Consider the following 18,318-nt stretch of genomic DNA (forward strand, 5'->3'; position numbering starts at 1 on the left):
GAAAGAAAGAAACTGAATAATTTGAATACCTATACATGATACAAAAAAAGATCTACTGAATAATTTCATTTTCTCCCCCATAGTTATCTATTTTATACATTATACACCCCCTAGTTGATCTATTTTTTTTATTTTACTCCTTATACTTTAAGATATTATATTTTAAACATAATTTATATAACAAAATAATATAACTCTCTCTACAATACTAAAGAAAAGGAGGAAAAGATATCGCCACGACAAACCAGCCAGGTGAACTCGCAACCTCAACACAAACTCTAGTTCGCTATAAAGCTATGCAGATTCAAGAAACCCACAGCCTCCCAGCAGCTGCTGTGAGTTCATAGCCTCGCCGCAATTTAGAGCTGCCAATTTTCGTTGAAATGGAGATTGAAATTCGTTGTTCGCGGAGATTAAACTCGTGTTGGGGTTTTTAAGATATAAAATTCATGCTAAATTTAAGAATTCTTCCCTTTTATTTATCCAGTGGGTTTATTATCATGTAGTTGAAACCAACAAGAACAGCTTCAAACACACTGATTGGTTTCTGACAGATATAAAACCAAAGCTTTTGAGAAGACAAAGTAAATTGTTTTGAGAGCGGGTGTCCTTACGTCCAGCTCCCCAAACATGACCCGAGTTGCAAGATTTGAGTTCCTCCTATTCGCCAGCAACGAGAAAGGGGAGTCCCCTGCAAGGAGAAGCAAGTTTGTTAGTCGACAGCATGACAATCATCAATCAGTTACCTGGGCTTTTAGGGACCCGGAAGATCAGCAAATCCCAAACAGAAACCGCAAACCGAAAATTTGAGTTTAGATTCTGTTTTTGGGAAAATAAGGAAACCCAATTGAACTATAACCCAAAATAAGGAAATCACAAACCATGTTTGATTGAGAATCTAAGATGATGATGTACTAGGAAGAAGATATTGGATGAGATGATTAGTCACAAAATATACAAACTGAAGTTAAATGAATTCAAATGAGTTGAATCACGAGGGAAGGGGAATGCAAAGGGAAGAGTGATGGTGAGACCAGGAAAATGATAGCTGCTTGGTGCTTAACGATATTCATGACACTCAATCGATCATAACAAGCTCATGATAGTGTTGTTCCTTACTAGCTCCAATGGAATTATGCCCCTTTTCGTAGTACAAAGGGGTGAAAGCAATGAAGAAGGAAAAGTGGGGAGTTTTCTACTTCATTATCCACAAACTGCTGTATTTAGGGTTTAAACCAAGTGTTTGCAAGCTATAGCACTGGAGAAGAAAAGGATAATCATTATTTAAAGAAAATCATGAAGTATTGGCCAACATTAACATTGCAACAGAGATTTCCCAACTATCAGAGTACACCTTCACCATAGAAGGTGAAGATTTTAATTATGCACTTCACAAGAAAGAAATGTTTTTTTCCTACTCATTGAGAATGTGTATGCTGTTATAGTAGAATCAAGCAGCTAAATACTTGGCATACCAAAAAAAATTTGGTATTAGCTAACTATAAATCAACCGACAATCAAGTATTTGGGTATGTGATCTATTACCTTAATCAAAATTCACTGACTTTGCAAATCGCAAGCATATATGGGTCTGTGTAATCAAGTAATTCCAAGTAATTAAGTAATTTGTTTAGACCATCTACACACCAATTTTTGTTCAGGTATCTCCAAGAAGGCCTCCAGACTAGCAAACCCATTCATGAATCAAGGGTGACATTAGAGTTAAATTGGAAGTTTAAGGATCCCTGGAAGACTGGAGATGTTTTGGAATTTGTATTCAACTTTGATCAATTCGAGTCCCACTTTCTTGGTACGGAACTTTAGAGTTCTAAATGACGGTTGAGGCGGCTGCCTAGGCACCGCCTAGGTGGGAGGCGGACCTCAATCGCACCGCCTTGAACCATACTGCCTTGTGTTTAGGTGGCGGTAAAGCGTTTCTGATTAGAACTCGGGTGACGCATCGGAACACATCGCTGGGCTTAGGCGACATGTCCGGACGCGTCGCTGAGCTAGACGAGGTTCAGACTCATCATCGGACTTAGGCAACGGGTCCAGACGTCGAAACACCAAAGCCGATCGCAAAATAGAATAGATTTTTTTTTAAAACTTAGGATTTAATTGAAACTTTAGATTAATAATTTTAATCATTATTGGAATAATTTAAATAAGTTTAATTAAAGACCAATAAAATTGTCTTATTAATTTAATATATATATTTTAAAAATTATTATTATTTATTTTTGAAAGAAATATTTAGATTATAACTTTTTTATTTTTAGTTAATATATTTTATAGTATATTTTTTTAAAAAAAAATTGATCCTTTATTTAATTTTTTATCCTTTAGTTAATATATTATCTAATTATGTATAAAAATAGTAAAAAAAATAAAAAAAATCAACTACCGAGGCGATAGGCAGTCACTGACCGCACCGTCACCGCCTACCGTCATTTACAACACTTATTGAATCTCACTTGCAAACGATATTTTGGGAACTATATTAGCATCATGATTTTACCTTCATCCTTTACCACATATTCCCAAGTTTGATACACCTTCAGACCTTTCAGGCTCTTTCTACAAATGGACATCTGAAAGCACTAGCAAGAAGCCTCTAAAAAAGATTGTATACATATTTTTACATTGCTAGATAAAGTTGGCATCTCAACTTGTACTGAATCTGGAGTCAGGCTCTTCATTTTTTTCAACTTCATTGATATTATCAGTTAGTTAGAATTTACTAACATATGCATTTATTCTAGTTAGAATTGCAAAGGTAGGTGGTGAAGCTGGAAGTTGGTATCAGACTTACGCAACAACAGCCAAGGCATTCACTAGCTAGTCAGGACAAGACTAGCGTGCAAGCCCCCGAACACCGCCCCTGCCAGAAGGAGGTCTGCACCGCCACATGATCCGTGTGGGATTAATCCCAGCCATCCACATTCAGACAGCAAGGATTAATCCTTCCCGGATGGCACAGCAATGCAGGCACCCATCGTGCAGGGGCAGTGTGAGTTTTTTACTCAGCTAGTTATGTTTTCTGAAATAATTTTTCCAGTTTTTACCGAGTTTGCAAAGCAACTTTCACTTGTTAGTTATGATTTGTCAAACCAATCCACTAAAAACCACATTAAAAAATAACTTGTAAATACCATTTCAAAGCAAGACTCAGGATTCTTTAGTAATTAAAACACAACTGAGGCAACTGGCATACCAGCCTCCATAGGTGGAGAAGTAGTCGTTATCCAGAGAAATAGCAAGAGCAACAGTGATAGCTCTTTCAGAAAGAGACAATGGACGAGCAACTTTAAACTCTTGAATCTGAAAAGAGAAAACATAGGTGACATAACATGGAATTCGTAGATATGCAAGCAATATAGTTGCACTAACACTATCAGGTTCAGTATGAGGAAGTGAATCGGCATCCCCAAATCGTATCACGTACTGACCAGCATCTGTGAAAAGCTGCAAAAGAATAAGATGAATTATTTGCATGTCCACAGTTTCAAAATAGGGGGAGAAGAGAGACAGAAGACCGACTAGTTACATAAGGACTCCGCCACAATGTTATATATGTCCACAAATATGGAGATCCTAATATTCTGCTAAATTTGACATTGGAGGATAATTATGTTTATGGAAAATGAAAATTTCACTTCCTCCTTCCTGCACTTTCTTAGGATAATGATCTATTGGAGAAGCGAATAGCAAAATAGTAGGAAGATAATCACTTCATGGATAACACATCAAGTGAAGATTACTTCTAATTTCTTTGTATATAACACATTGAGTGAAGACTACCTCTAGACCAATACCTCTCCAGTTACGATCAATTTGAGCCAGCACATTACCATTTTCATCCTTTAGCGTAAATGTCCAATTCCAGAAACCAGGGTTTTCAACAACAGCAAATTGCTTGTTTCTAGATGTTCAAAATAACAAGAATAATTGAGTAATATGGTCATCAAAGTTCATAAAATGATGAAAAACAGGATTTCGAGATAACTTTGAATCCTAAAAAATGGTAAAATCCTATTTTGTACACCATTTAATTCGTCTATAATCTATCTGTCGAACCATCCCAATAACTGCATCTACCATCAGAATGTTACAGGATAATATTTAAACATTTGGTTAAATTCATATATTTGATTATTCTAAGCATTTATCTTTTAGAAAATTAATACCTGCAGAATAATATTTAAACATTTGGTTGAATTCATATCATTTTGTTTTTTTGAATAATTTTCACATTACATGTTGTAGGAAACACTTGGCACCAAAAGGAAACTTAAATGCAACAAAAAAAAATTGATAATCCCAGTTAGCCTCATTAACTACCCTAGAGTGACCGGCCCGGTCCCACAGAAGTTTCCCATCGGCCACCAGGGTAAATCGGGAAGCGCACGCAACTGCCAGCAGAAACCCAGCATCCTTTGGTTATGGCCCCCTCCCCCTTGGCACCAGAAGGAAACTTAAATGCAACAAAAAAAAATGATAATCCTAGTTAGCCTCCATTAACTACCCTAGGGTGACCGGTCCGGTCCCACGGAAGTTTCCCACCGGGCACCAGGGTAAATCGGGAAGCACACGTGGCTGCCAGTGTAGAAGCCCAGCATCCTTTGGTTATGGCCCCCTCCCCCCGTTTGGAGGAAAAATTCCTACAAATACGCCGTAGCTGGGGTTCGAACCACAGGTGCCTGGTGATAACCTGAATATTCTACCGTGGCACCATGGCATCGGGGACAACTTAATGCAACAAAGAAAACACATGATATGTATGTTCAGCAGCATTGATATGATCTTCCAACAAAATTTCTTGATCTGAACATTACATACCAATCAGTACATATTTTCCTATAATAGTTCTCTTGTTCTTATAATCTTTGTTCAAATTATTTTATAATGTCATCAGATCCCATTAGCCAATCAGAAACACCTATTGATCCTGACATACCACAAACATACAATTCTTAATCAGGCAAGACCTGTTGGCTATTAGGTTTCCTAGCATTGACTATAATTTTGATCATCATCATGTATGCCTCCCAAATTTACATCACGTAGGCCAATAAGTTAGGTAGCTGATTGTTAGGGAATTACAACACCTTAACTCCTTAATATTGTCATTAACACCTTGGGCATGTGTTTGATGGCAGATCTCGAGTTCTGAGTAATTGAGCAACAGAGTTAATGATCCCGGAGATAATACTGTATGTTTACACAATGCACCACTATTTACTCAGAAAGAAATATTTATAATTAACATATCATTTTCATTTGGGCCCATATAATTGAGTTCCCTGTGGAAAAAGAAAAGAAATGAAATACCAATAACATCAAATTACAAAAAGTAATTAATCTGAAATGTTACCCCAAGTATAAATCATAAATTCTCCGCCAAAGATGCCAACGTCTGTGAACTACACCAATTTCCTATAACAGAAAGAAACTGGAGCTACTCAACTATGTGTGATTCTACCAACCATGATGGGGATCATTTACATGCTACATTACATTTGAACATAAATTATGTACCTGACCATCTACTTCTGCATATATGGTGCTGTTTATCCACCAAAAGGGCCTATGAACCTAAACAAAGTAAACGCAGTGAATGCACTGTGGAAGTTCATTCCAATAAACTTAAAAAACATTTAGTACTTGATATTTTTCATAGTGTAGTAATTTCATACCCTAAAAACTTCATTGCCCATGGCATCAAACATATGGGCGACAAATGGGCGCCTCCCACGAAGTAGCTTCAAGGCAAGTTTAAACATTATAATAAATCTGACCAGTATCCAAATACCAAAGAAAAGTAAAATAATAGACAAAAACAAAAAAATATCAAACAAGATCCATGTAAACTAATTTATGGAAGAATAGTGAACATAAAATATAGTAGGATGATATCCTGTATGGCTAGTAAATGCCTTTCAACAAGAAAAAGAATTGGCGCAACCCCAATTTCAAGCTCTCCACAAATGCATTGCCTAATATGAGGGAATACTATCATCCAACCTATTCCAGGTAACACCCGATGGTGGTAAAGTGCTTGGGACTAGACAACATAGGCCCAAAGTCGCCGACCTCAATGGGAAAAATAGATGTAGTGGTATGCATCATTTTATACTGAGAATTTCACAGTATAAAAAGGTATATATAATTTTTATCATACAAAAACTAAATATTTGATATTGGAAATTTTTCTCTCTACCCAATGAGCTCACGGTAAATATAGATAAAAAAAAGGAGGGACTATGAGGAGACTAATGGAAAAATTGACACGGGACTCATTCAATGATATCATCCAAGCACATCAATTACAGTCAATTCAATTCCAGATAAGAGCCTAAAAATTGACATCAAAGTCAAATCATCTACTCAGGATTAGTAGGGTTGTAAGATTTGAATACCTGGTATTTAAAAAAAAATCCTTCTAAAGTAGCATGCAAATAATATAAACCACAACTTGTGTAAGCAAGAATGTGTTGAGTGGTCTTCTTTTGCCACAAAGAATGTGTTGAGTGGCCCCCAGGGCATAGCCGAACCGGTAACCATGCGGTAGATTTGCAGAATTGAGCAGGAGGCGAATCCCGACAAAGCCGTGGAAATACCCTCTCAATTGGGGCATTTACTCCCTCCCAATAGTGTGGGGCAGTCATGGGAGGGCCGCTAGGGTAACAGATTTCACCTTTTACAAAAAAGAATGTGTCAAGTGTAGTAACTCAAGCTCTCCGACCAATGATTTAATAACTAGAAGCCTTCTAAAGTAGCAAACTAAAGATATAGCCCACAGCTTGTCCAACAATGGAATATCAACCAAGATTAGCCAATCAGATCTGTAATGACAGCTAACTGTTTCCAGCAACCATGAAGCGTGCCACCTATAGATTGTGTGCCTCCATCAGACGCATTTGCTTGATGCCAAGCCAAATCACCAAACTAAAATATACCAATCCTCTTGACACCAAAATTCAATAACAATTTAAAATTTAAAATTTAAAATTCAAATCAATTCATAATTTGCATCACCTTTTATCGTAGTTGTATTCTGAATTCTGAGTACCCATTACCCAATTCAATCAAATTCTATTCAAACTGTTACTAGATAACAAAATATGATTGTTAAATATTTTAAACCTAATGCTTAAATAAATAATAAGTAGATTTTAAAGATCGAATGGTTAAAAACACCATATAATTTTAACCAACCCATGTAAAGTTTAGAAAAACTTCTTCCTAATTCTTTCACCTGATCATTAAACAAATACACCAAACTATTCACTGGTCCTTATAGCTAATGAGCTCACAGCAGAATTCAAGAAAGTACAAAAAAATGTCTGTGCACAGAAATATAAACAATGAGTTTACAGAAGAATTAAAGAAAATAAAAAACCTTGTCTGTGAACGGTAATATAAACACAAATAGAAAAATAATCTCATTCCTAATGAATGATGCTTTCCAAAGTATGAAGTGGTGCAACAAGTTAATATGTAAAGTTGTAAACAACAGATGTGAGCAGCAAAGAAACCACTGCAGCATACAGGCATCACCAAAATGAAACTACTGAATTCAAGACTGCATACCTGCCTAGAAATAACATTACTTCTCTCTCGAATGAAAGCCACAGGCTGAGAAAAACAAGATGATTAATAAACAAAAAATTGCATAAAGTAAAACAAAGATTACCAGGTTTGGTTTCTCAAAGTAAAAAATAAACTCTTTACATACTGACTGAGGATAACAAACATCCATTACTACATAGCGGCTCTCCTGCAACACAAGAAGATACACCAATAAGGATCTTAATTTCAAAGGAAGAAAAAATGTCAAAAATAGTCCTTATAAATGATAGCTGATCTAGAATCTTAGACACTATTGATACCATTCCTTGGTTGGGTCAGTTCCATCGACTTGTTAGGAGCCATCTGATTTGGATGCCCCAGAATGAATGTTTTGCCATCAAATAGAGTGGGATGATGAATCATAGCTCTATATCCAATAAAATATATATGATACAAGACTATTCTTGTTTCCATGTACTAGGTTGTATCAAGAGTCAAATATCTAGCTTAGAACTCCGACACAACATCTTTTTCACTCTAGCTTGCACTTCAATTACAACATGCATTTTATTCTGAATTCCAATACATTGCATAATTTTGTTTTCCATGTATGTGGAGTCATCAAATGTAATGTTTATCTTTTGGCATCCATTTCATTCGCAATTGCAATTGTCAACTGATCACCATATAGAGAGCATGATGACAAATTTCATAAGAACCTATTTAATTTTATACATAATTCACAAGCATGACGAAGAACAAAAATTGAAGATCGTAGGCACATGCACACTTTGCTCTAGTTACCTGTTCAAATGCGAACATGATACTTGCCCATTCTATGTCTCTAATAATAACCAAATTGTCTCTGGAAAGAAGTGGTGCAAGTTTGACCTACAAAACATGGGGAAAATGACAACAAATTATCAAGTGCTAAGCTTGAAAGCTGGGAGAGAACTCATAGCATCTTCAACAGAACAGTTGTCATTAAATCTATATGATATGAAAACACATTCAGATGACGTTTATGTACAATTGATGTCAAGTAAATAAATAATATACCAAAAAATGACTTATTAGCACAGCTAGATGTTAGTACAGAAAGGATTCTTTGACATCAAAATAGTTTATATTTGCCCAGCAAAGTAAACTCAAGAGGTAACTTATTAATACTACTCATTCTCCCAATCCATTAAAATAAAAAAAAAATATTTGATATAATAATTTATGATATAGGAAAGTCTAAAAAGAGCATGAGAAATTCCTAAATGCTAAAATAAAAAATATATATATATAACACAGTTGAGAATGTCTTTGTTCGTCCGTTGTGTTGTGTTGTGTTGTGTTGTGTCAAACTACTTGTGAAATTATGAGGTAAGAAATTAACAAAATGTTATCTCAAGTTAGAAAAACAAATATGATGATCATCTATAAAAACCATAGTACAGGGAAATAGACTTCCATAGAGTGATGTGCATCAATCTGGTTCTTAAAGCAGCATACATCAAAACAACCTATAAGAAAAAGATGATAGGCGAAGCATTATCACCAACTACATTGGGGTGACAGAATTTGTGCATTTTTTTTTATCACTCACCTCCTCTGGGGAACTTGGGGGCAGAAAATCACCATCATATTGACTGATTTTTGGATGATGCATGGTTTTGTTAATAACAGAATCTTGGTCGACCTGATCTGGTTCTCTTATAATTGACTTGAAAAATGGGAGCTGATAAGGAAATAACTTGAGAAAAGGAAGCTGAGAAGCGAAAGTATAAAGCAAAGTGGCGCCATCTTGAGCATTTGAAGCGGACTGTCTCTTTACTCCTCCATTCCATACTTTCACTCTTCGCCTCTCTTCCACCCAAAGTCGTGCCAACCAGTTCGTGCTCGAAGGCTGCTCTTCCCTTGGAGAATTTGAAAACCTACGACGACTGTTTAGGCGACTATCCGAGGCCATTAGCAGACTTCCTGTCTCACACTTTGTTCCGGCTAAACAGCCCGGCATAGCTGTGATTCCCATGCCAAATTGCTGCAAGATTTCAGCAGCCTGGTTCCTCCGAGAGCCAAGAAAAGCCATTCCTTCCCTAAACTTGATCGGAGAGGCAAACCATTTCCTCAAATACCCCATCTCAATACCCACTAATCGGCGAGCCGGTTGTCAAAAGCGCCAGTCGTCGACCTCCAAAACTGAAGGGAAGGAAAAGAAGGAAGGAATATGAAAAGAAACATACATCTCCATGGCAACGAGAAAAGGATCTCACCAGGGAACTGATTCGTCGTCGTTTTCTTCTTTCTTTTCTTTCTCCGTCGTTCCGATAGAATAATTTTGGAGGGCTTCGAAAGAGGAGATGTCGACCAGCGAACTCTCTGTTCTACCCTTTCCCGAGATGAGATTTTTCCCAAAAATACCGTGTACCCGTGTCCCTCGTTGATCGGACGGCATCATTTTCGGGAGGATCTCATCTCCTCTTTCCGTAATACAATTTTGATTATTTTGATTTATAATAAATTATTTTAATTTTACTTCATATTTTAAAAAATTAAAGAATGTTTTATTTTTATTAATTTTGAAAAAAAAAACTCCAATATAAAATCATTAAATTATGAAAAAAAAATTGATCATTTTGCCATTGTTGTTACTAATTAATACGAGTGATTTACGCCCGACTAATGGTACAGCATAAAATGCCTTTTTAGTTTTCCGACATTGATTTAGTCTCAGTTTTATGAATTTTTTTTTTAATAGATGATTAATCTAAGAATAAGAATGAAATTTTCGAGAGACTAAATTGGTCGATGTAATATCCGGTATCAATTAAAAAATAAAATAATAATAATAATAAATAAGTAAAATATAAAAATATGAAACATGAGTGATTTACTCAGGTTACATTGTTAATGGTAAATTTCTTAAAGGCGCCTTAACTTAAGCCTTTTTCTAATTCAGCACCTCTCTTCTCAAATACAATTTATGTTAGAGTAAAATTAGTATTCGGATTAATAAGAATTTATTTATATTATTCAATACGTTTACATGTAAGTTGTTCATGAATAAAACTTATAAATCATGCTCATTAATAAAATTTTCATCAACTTAATAAATAATTAAGAAAATCAATACGAATAGATAAATTTATATTATCAAATTTAATAATTAATCAAATAAATTTAAAACTATGAAATTTTCAATATGAACAAATAAACTTGAATAAAGCGGAAGCCCTTGAAATAATTAAATTAAACTTAATTTAATTATTTCAACAGCTTAATCCATTTTAGATTCATTTAGATTCAACTCAATTTGATTATCTTATTAAACAATCTTGAACATCACCAAACTTAGCTCATTTACAATCATAGATACCGTTACTCGAAACAGTTAGACAAGAGCCAACACCACTACCCGAAGCCTAAACATGCTACTTGGCTTGACTATAATTGGATTGAGTCGACTGTATTGTTCAATTTTAGTTGATGCAAAACAAATATCCAGAAAGAGTGGCAACCATCACTTTGAATTAAAGGGCTACTTCAAAATCCAGCATAGTCAGAGATAGAACTCCGACAGCGCTAAGCTTGTCACAACACTTAGCAATGGCAAAAGAGAAACAAATTATACATTAACAAAAAGCTCTAACAAATAGACTATTATGTTATACAGGCCGAGGTATCGGTACAAGGATCATACAAGCTTCTCCTCTGGTAGGCGGGATGGAGATCCACTGTCGAAATGGCTCTTCTTCCTATTAAACATGCCGCTGAAGTTTGGCAGAAGGGACTTTTTGGAAATCGATGTTCGCATAACATTATGGTTCGCTTCAGCCTTCTCTACTATCTTTGAACTGTGAACTAAGGGTTTTGGCGGCAATGTCTCTGTTGACATCTGCGTCTCAGACAGAATCCTTGAGGTAGTTTCGGTGACCCTTTTCTGCTCTTTCTCGCGCCACCTCCTTAGCTCACCCTCTACAGCCCTTTTAGCAGCCTCAGCCATTTCTGCCCTCTTCAGCACCTCCACTGTAGCGGTTTCCATATCCTCCATTTCCTTCCTAGCTGCCTCAAGTTTCTTGATTGCCTCGTTCTCACTGGCTCGCACGGCATCCGCCTGGGCCACTGCAGCAGCAACCTTCATCTCCGTCAGTTTCTCAGACTCTTCCACTCTCCGGGTTAAAGATGCATACTCCTCTTTTGAGACTGTTATGTTAGATCCAGAGTCCGAAGTCGATGCCCGAGCAACAGTTGTCTTCTCAGATAGATCTTTGATCAGATCAAGGGCTGTTGTCTCGGCTGCTTTTGCTTTTTCAGCATCCTTCAAATCAACCTGCAACTTCCTTTCTGCTTCATCCAAGGCCATTCGGGCTATCTCAGCTTCAACCCTGAGCTCCTCAGCACTCTTCTTCATTTCCTCCGCTTCCTCAAGCGCATTCTGAGCTTCAGATGATAGCTGCTGAAGAGTGGACACCAAATCATCAGATGCTGAAGTTGCTTTTGATTCTGCAACCATGGCTGCCTCAAGCTCAGCTTTGCATTTCTGAAGTTTGAGGTGAAGGTTACTGACAGCAGATTCAGTTTCTGCATCTTTTTTCTTTAGATCTGCATGCTCATTGCGTACGGCTTCCAACTCAATCTTCAGTGACTCCACCAAAGATCTGAGTGAATTCTCTTCTTCAGCAAATTTCTGAAGCATATCTTTAGCACCGTCAAGCTCAGCGGTTACTGCCGTCACCAACTCCAAATCTGACGTTCGGGCATCTTCCAAATCCTTCTGTACAGCTGCAACCTCAGCATTAGTCTCAGCTAGCTTGACTTCAAGGTTCTTTTTATCTTCAGGATTGAATTCGCTCTTCAAACATGCCAATTTCTTTTGAGCTTCTTCTAGAGCTTGTTTGTAGGATTGTCTGGCAGCATCTTTCTCAGCTCGAATTTTTAACTCTTCTTGTTGAGCTTGATCAGTAGCAAGCTTCACTTGCATGAGTGATTCCTGAGCAGCTGAAATCTCCTTAGTAAGCTGAAGAACCTTGTCATTGTTGGCATCTAAAAACTTCTTTGCTTCAGCTTCTTGCTGAAGGGCTGTGACCTTTGCCTCCATGGATGTCTCAAATTCTTTCTTGATCCTTCTAAGTTCTTGTTTTGCTGCATCAAGTTCTGTAATGGCAACCTCATACTGCTCTCTTGCATTGGCATATTCCTGTTCCCAGTTACGATCGTTGCCAATATTCTCAACCGAATTCACATCTTCAAGTTTCTTGGTCTGAATTTTTGCAGCTTCAGTAGCCTTCAGTGCTGATTCTTTTGATTCATTTATTGCATTTAGCTTGTTGGTCAGTTCCTCAACAGTTCTTTTCAGTCTTTCTAGTTCAGCAAGTGCTTGGATCCTAGTTGTTTCAGCATTGTTAATTTGTTCCTCGTAGTTGTTAAGTTCTTTTTTAGCCAAGTGGAGCTGTGTCTCCTTAGCTAAAATCCTCTGATAAATGATGAAATTTGATCAAAAATATTTGCAACAAAATATTTTACAAAAAGGTGACTGTAATTTTCTAAATTTATTTTTCTTTTTTTTGTGATTGGCATGATATATTAATTTCTAGAGCAATACTGAATGGCAGTCACAGTAAACATACTCTGTCTTTGACAGGAAATCTGGCACTTTGAGATTAAAGCTGAAAGTTAGCAGCCACAAGTCATCCTACAGATCTCGTAAAATTCATATGATTTTTCGGAAAGGACACCTCATACTATAAGTCTGTACGCTGTACTATCTAGTAACAATTGCCACTTTTTCAGTGAGAACATTGTTTATGATTAAAGTTTTGTTTGACTCACAAGTCATTTACATGTTTGCTAGAAATGCATATGGAAATGGATGAAAACTATTAATGAAACAAATCAAAATGGATTATTTTGAATCTTCTTAGCATAATAAATGGTGACATCATGGATCCACACTGAGGTGAAGTATGACATCAGTTAAAAACACCTTCAAGTTTGGATGCATAAATAATTGACAGTGATGCTACAGAATGAAGTTTATCTAAAGTGAAAACAGAGGGGGAGATATACCTCAATTGATGGAGGATTTGGTTTTCTCACTGTCGATCTATCAGATGTAAATGCTACCTCACCAAAAAGGCTGACGGCGGCTTTGACAGATTCAAAAGGTGCTCTTGTGTCTATCTCAGCTTTGTGGGAATCTGTTGCAGTTTGTTGAAGTTTGGTTTCCATGCTGCTTATTCTAACTTATGCCAGCCTGAACAATAATCAGAAAATTTACCTTTTCCAGATTGTTTCTGAGAGAAGCAATTGCAAAAACCCATATTGACAGACAGCTAATTATAGTTCATGGCTCACATCTATGTAACTAATACTAAATTTAAATCAACACGGGTTACAAGACATGGGAAAACAACAAATTCCGATAGATACTTTGTATCCTGAAGATACTTTTATAGTTTCTAATGGCAAAGACTAGCTAGGAAGATAAAAAAATTTAAAGTGATTGAAGGCATGACAACATAATAGTACGAAACCAATAATACATGGTCCCCACTTATAAAATAGGTGGGGACCATTCATCTCCACCAATAGATACTTAGGGGCCATCCCCTGGACCGCAAAAAGCGGTCCAGAGGATCCGGGCTCGAGGGAGCAGGGTGCCCCTTCCTACCAGTTGGAAAAAAAATAGTATAATATACTGTGCATCAGCCACAGCAATTAGCAAGTTATTAGCTAAATCATGTCACACAACATAAGTTCCAATAATCAACAAAACAATTCCTTTTGCCTTTAGGTTTTTTGTCAGACCATTGAAGACTACTCATCTTGTTGAGCATCCAAGTCTAGATTGACATAGTTGATCTAGCTATTTCCCAAGGTATATGAGCATATCTCACAATTTCTGATCCTAAACTAAATAAAATCAAATCAATTCAAGTAGTTAAGAGTCAAAATAATGTTTTACTTACTCATCTTGTTAAGCGTCCAAGTCTAGATTGACCAAGGTGTAAACAATGTCGCAATTTATCATCCTAAACTAAGAAAGTTAAATAAAAAAAATAAAATCAATTCAAGTAGTAAATAGTCAAAATAATGTTTTACCACTTTGTTAATTCATAAAGCTGACCCCACCTAGTGGGATAAGGCTTGGTTGTTGTTGTTGCTAATTCATAAGAGTTTGAAAGTTAAAAAGTTTTCTATAGCAAGTTAAAGCTTATGAATTCTAACACACCCTAAATACACTATTTTCAGCATCTGAACATCTAGAACTATCTAGCACAAATGCCCATCAAGTAAGAATCACAACTTTTCACCAAGAATATTTTTCTTGTAATGCTAAAAAGTGGGAATAAAAGGTTATCTGGAGAGGCGGTTTGCTGAAGCAATACCAATTTTCAGTAAAACCATGAAAGCTAACATAATGATTAACTACCTTACTGAGCAAAATGTTAACAAACACGATCCCTTTGAACTTAGATTCTTCAGGTTCAATGCCTGACGTTCCTTTATATTGTTGTAATATATATTAAAAAAAATCCATTTCCAATGAGGTTACTCCACTTTAGTTTTTTTCTTGTCTAAGAAGAGGAGTTCAGATCTCCTGTTTTTTCAGCATAAGAGCATCATTTCCAGTGAAAGGAGAAGTTGTATCTCCCTTATTTACAACAACAAACAGTTGCAAATAACAAATGCTCGAGGAGAATAAACAATGTTTAATGGCATTTCATCGTTGTTCTTTATAGTAAATTTAATGCCAATCCGGTATGAAGAGCAAATGTCAGAAGGTTTTATGGTAGCACCAACGCATTAACTAATAGAAGTCACGGTTAATAACTTAACAATCTACTGATACAAGCATACTAGCCAAGCATGTCTCCTTACTTCCGCAGCTAACTTTTTTGCGCCAAAAGAAATCATCGGAAAGAACAACCATTTGTCTCTTTCAAGTTTCCTCCCTAATTTGAACTATGAGAGTTCATGATCCTTCCTATCTCATGAACTGACATGGAAAAAACAGCTCTTTTGATCAAAAATAAAATTAATTTTACAAAGTCAACGACACGAGCTGCGAAAATCGACACCAAAGGCATACCTTTGCATCGGATTGAGGAAACACAAGGTAAATGGGAAAAAAACATCAACAAAAGCACCAGGGAGAAGTTCGATATTAGGGTTTCAAACGAGGATCAAAATAAGGGTTGAAGAAGAACAGCGAGAAGGAGATCAGAGAAAGCAAACCTTCAAGAGTGTATCAGCGCTCGAAAGGCCTGGCGAGAGGAGACAGCTAGCTAGGGATCGGGGAGATCAAAGGCGCCTGCGACGATCGCAGATCAGAGGCCGCCGGTCGCCGGAACGGAGGAGTGGAGGACCAATGGGGAGAAAGAGCGAGGTGGTAAAAGGGAGAAAGAGGAAGGCAGCGAGAAAGCGAGCTGAGGCAAAGCGGAGTCGTCGGAAAATTAATGTAACAATTTAAGAACTTTTTCACTTACCACCTTTTTTGTTTGAAGAACTTCCAAATATGCCGCAATTTTAGAATTCTTACTCGACACGCAGGTTACGTCGAAGTGTGGATAGAAATCAATGAACAAGGATCAATCGGAGTTCAGATTTTTTGGTTCTTAATTTCTGATTTTTTTCCGACTCTCTTCCATTATATTTTAGTTTGGGTCGAGGAAACGGTTGAAAGTTGTCGCCAATTGGGCAGACTATATGACATTGATCGGGGATAGTCCGCCTAAGGCCTCTGGCTGCCTAACTTGACCCGAATTATAACTTAAATGGAAAAATGAACCAAGGAGAAATTGTAGCCAATTGTAGACGAATTTTAGTCTTAATTTGACATATAAATTATGAAAGGAATCAGGAGAAGACCAGAGATTGCAAATCAGAGAAAAGTAGGAGATAAAATAAACGAAAGGTAGGAGTAGGGGTGTAATGAAGTTTAGACGAACGGAACTCTTAAAGTTTGATTAATTTATAATCGAGCCGAGTTTTATTTAATGAATATATTCATTGCTCTAATTTTTATCGAGTCTAAAAGAATTTAATAAATATAAATTATAAATTTAAATACTCATTAAAAATTAAATTATATATTTAAAGAAAATTATAATATTCTTATTAAAATTTATAATTTTATTCTAATAAATAAATTTAATATCTTTGTATATATGTTTCCTAAGTAAAGTATAAAATATATAGACTCAATATCAAAATTATTATTATTTTTATTTAAAAATTGATTCATGAACTAACGAGTCGAATATTGTGAAACTTGAGTTTGGTTTGTTTATATTAACTAGCCTCATTAAATAAACTCAAGCGAACTTTTATCGAATCGAGTTTCGAATAGTTCATGAGCGGCTTAATTCATTTACACCCCTAGGTAGGAGAAAAAAAATAAATCGAGTTCAAATAAATTAAATGGTTGAAATACTTTATGAAATTTAACTTGATTTCTTAGTTAATTAACCCAGCCTAAACATTAATTGAATTATTAAAATGATGCTTCAAGTTTGATTTATTTATTTTTATAAATTTGAGTTTGATCCGAATTTAACTTGAATTTGTTTAGTCGAGTTTAAAATTAGAGTTGTAAATAAGTCAAGTTAAATCAAATTTTGTAGTGTTCAAATTTATTTGATAAGGTAATTGAACTAATTAAATCAAATCGAGTCAAGTAGTTAAAATAATTATTTAAGTTTGACTAAGCTGGAAAAAATAATTAGAATTTGACATTATTTAAAAAGAAAATTCTCACCCTGTTATATTCAAAATTGAGAATTCAGTCTATGGTAGTTTAAAAAAAATAACAAATAAAAAATATTAATTTTTAAAAATATTTTTTTGTAAAATTTAATTTTCCGTGCAAAATTATTAATTAACTTTTAATATTTAAATTTGGATAAATAAGTATAAGTTTTATATTATTAAACAGTGTGTTATCATTAGTTATAATAAGGAGATAATAAATATACAATGCACTTGCCCGAAAATAAGTGCATTCAAAATTTATTAAAAATGAAAAAAAAGATAGGAGTATATCTAATTACTTAGAGGAAAGATGAAGATAACAATCTTTATAACAAGTAATAAAATTTATAAAATGAGAACAATGAAATGTGACAATAATCAGGGTCGGTCTTGGATGAGGGTAGCACTGGGCGATGACCTTGGGCCCATAATTTGAGATAATCCAAAATTTATTTATTTTTAGTATTATGTATTATAGACATGTAATTGGGACCTTGAATAGTTGGGCTCAAATTTATATTTTATAATTTTTTTATATTATCTTTTACTTTTATCTTTTTAGGCATGTAATTGGGGCTTTGAATAGTTGGAGTCTAAATTTATTTTAGACTTTTTTTTTCCAGCCCGACCTCCTCTGTAGAAGGACCGGAGCTAACAATAATACAAATAAATCAAGCTCTCTTACTCAACTTATTCAGCCACAAAGTACAATAAAATAAATAAATAAATAACACAAGTATAAAATAACAAAATTCAATACAATGCTTAAAAAGTATAAATTACAACGAGATCAAATCAGTCATTATCATTTATTAAGAACTAAATAAGAGCCTTTTTTAAATATAGAGCAAAAGAAAAAATAAATCATATTTTTCATAACATAAACTAAACCAGTTGTAAATGATATAATGAAAACAAAATAAAATTAAGAATTTATGATGGTAAATATAGGTAAATAAAAGATAAACTTAATATTTATCGGAAGTGAAATAGTCAAGGTATCTA

The 18,318-nt window shown here is 35.3% G+C and overlaps 2 protein-coding genes across 5 annotated transcripts; both read right to left on the bottom strand.

Annotated features, from left to right (window-relative positions):
* Positions 1-453: 453 nt before the first annotated feature.
* LOC121984614 (altered inheritance rate of mitochondria protein 25-like) lies at positions 454-9,990 on the bottom strand. Of its 3 annotated transcripts, none has more exons than XM_042537641.1 (12): positions 9,834-9,990; positions 9,167-9,759; positions 8,377-8,463; positions 7,739-7,780; positions 7,594-7,638; positions 5,697-5,762; positions 5,539-5,595; positions 5,375-5,436; positions 3,802-3,922; positions 3,391-3,465; positions 3,215-3,321; positions 454-691 (listed from the first exon to the last, which is right to left on the bottom strand). In XM_042537641.1, exons 2-12 carry the CDS (start codon positions 9,698-9,700, stop codon positions 661-663), a joined length of 1,227 nt encoding a protein of 408 aa, XP_042393575.1. In that variant the 5' UTR covers positions 9,701-9,759; positions 9,834-9,990; the 3' UTR covers positions 454-660. The 3 variants fall into 3 exon arrangements, 1 of the variants encoding a protein (XP_042393575.1); XR_006112955.1 differs by having other exon boundaries at positions 577-691; positions 3,852-3,922; XR_006112954.1 differs by having other exon boundaries at positions 577-691; positions 3,816-3,922.
* Positions 9,991-11,058: 1,068 nt separating this feature from the next.
* On the bottom strand, positions 11,059-16,071 carry LOC121984615 (WEB family protein At5g55860-like). 2 transcript variants are annotated; one of them, XM_042537644.1, is made up of 3 exons: positions 16,050-16,071; positions 13,627-13,813; positions 11,059-13,033 (listed from the first exon to the last, which is right to left on the bottom strand). In XM_042537644.1, exons 2-3 carry the CDS (start codon positions 13,786-13,788, stop codon positions 11,255-11,257), a joined length of 1,941 nt encoding a protein of 646 aa, XP_042393578.1. In that variant the 5' UTR covers positions 13,789-13,813; positions 16,050-16,071; the 3' UTR covers positions 11,059-11,254. The 2 variants fall into 2 exon arrangements, with proteins under 2 accessions (XP_042393578.1, XP_042393577.1); XM_042537643.1 differs by lacking the exon at positions 16,050-16,071 and adding an exon at positions 15,799-16,043.
* Positions 16,072-18,318: the final 2,247 nt, after the last annotated feature.

This window comes from Zingiber officinale, chromosome 5B (genome assembly GCF_018446385.1).
Source record: "Zingiber officinale cultivar Zhangliang chromosome 5B, Zo_v1.1, whole genome shotgun sequence".
Classification (NCBI taxonomy): Eukaryota; Viridiplantae; Streptophyta; class Magnoliopsida; order Zingiberales; family Zingiberaceae; genus Zingiber; species Zingiber officinale.

Excerpts from the sequence above, each read along its gene's own strand:
- LOC121984615 (XM_042537644.1), bottom strand. The coding sequence starts at position 13,788 with ATGGAAACCAAACTTCAACAAACTGCAACAGATTCCCACAAAGCTGAG. Across the intron at positions 13,034-13,626 it reads CAAATCCTCCATCAATTGAG|AGGATTTTAGCTAAGGAGAC; the intron begins GTATATCTCCCC and ends ATCATTTATCAG.
- LOC121984614 (XM_042537641.1), bottom strand. The coding sequence starts at position 9,700 with ATGGGGTATTTGAGGAAATGGTTTGCCTCTCCGATCAAGTTTAGGGAA. Across the intron at positions 5,763-7,593 it reads GTAATGTTATTTCTAGGCAG|CTACTTCGTGGGAGGCGCCC; the intron begins GTATGCAGTCTT and ends CTTGCCTTGAAG. Across the intron at positions 5,437-5,538 it reads ATGCAGAAGTAGATGGTCAG|GAAATTGGTGTAGTTCACAG; the intron begins GTACATAATTTA and ends TTTCTGTTATAG.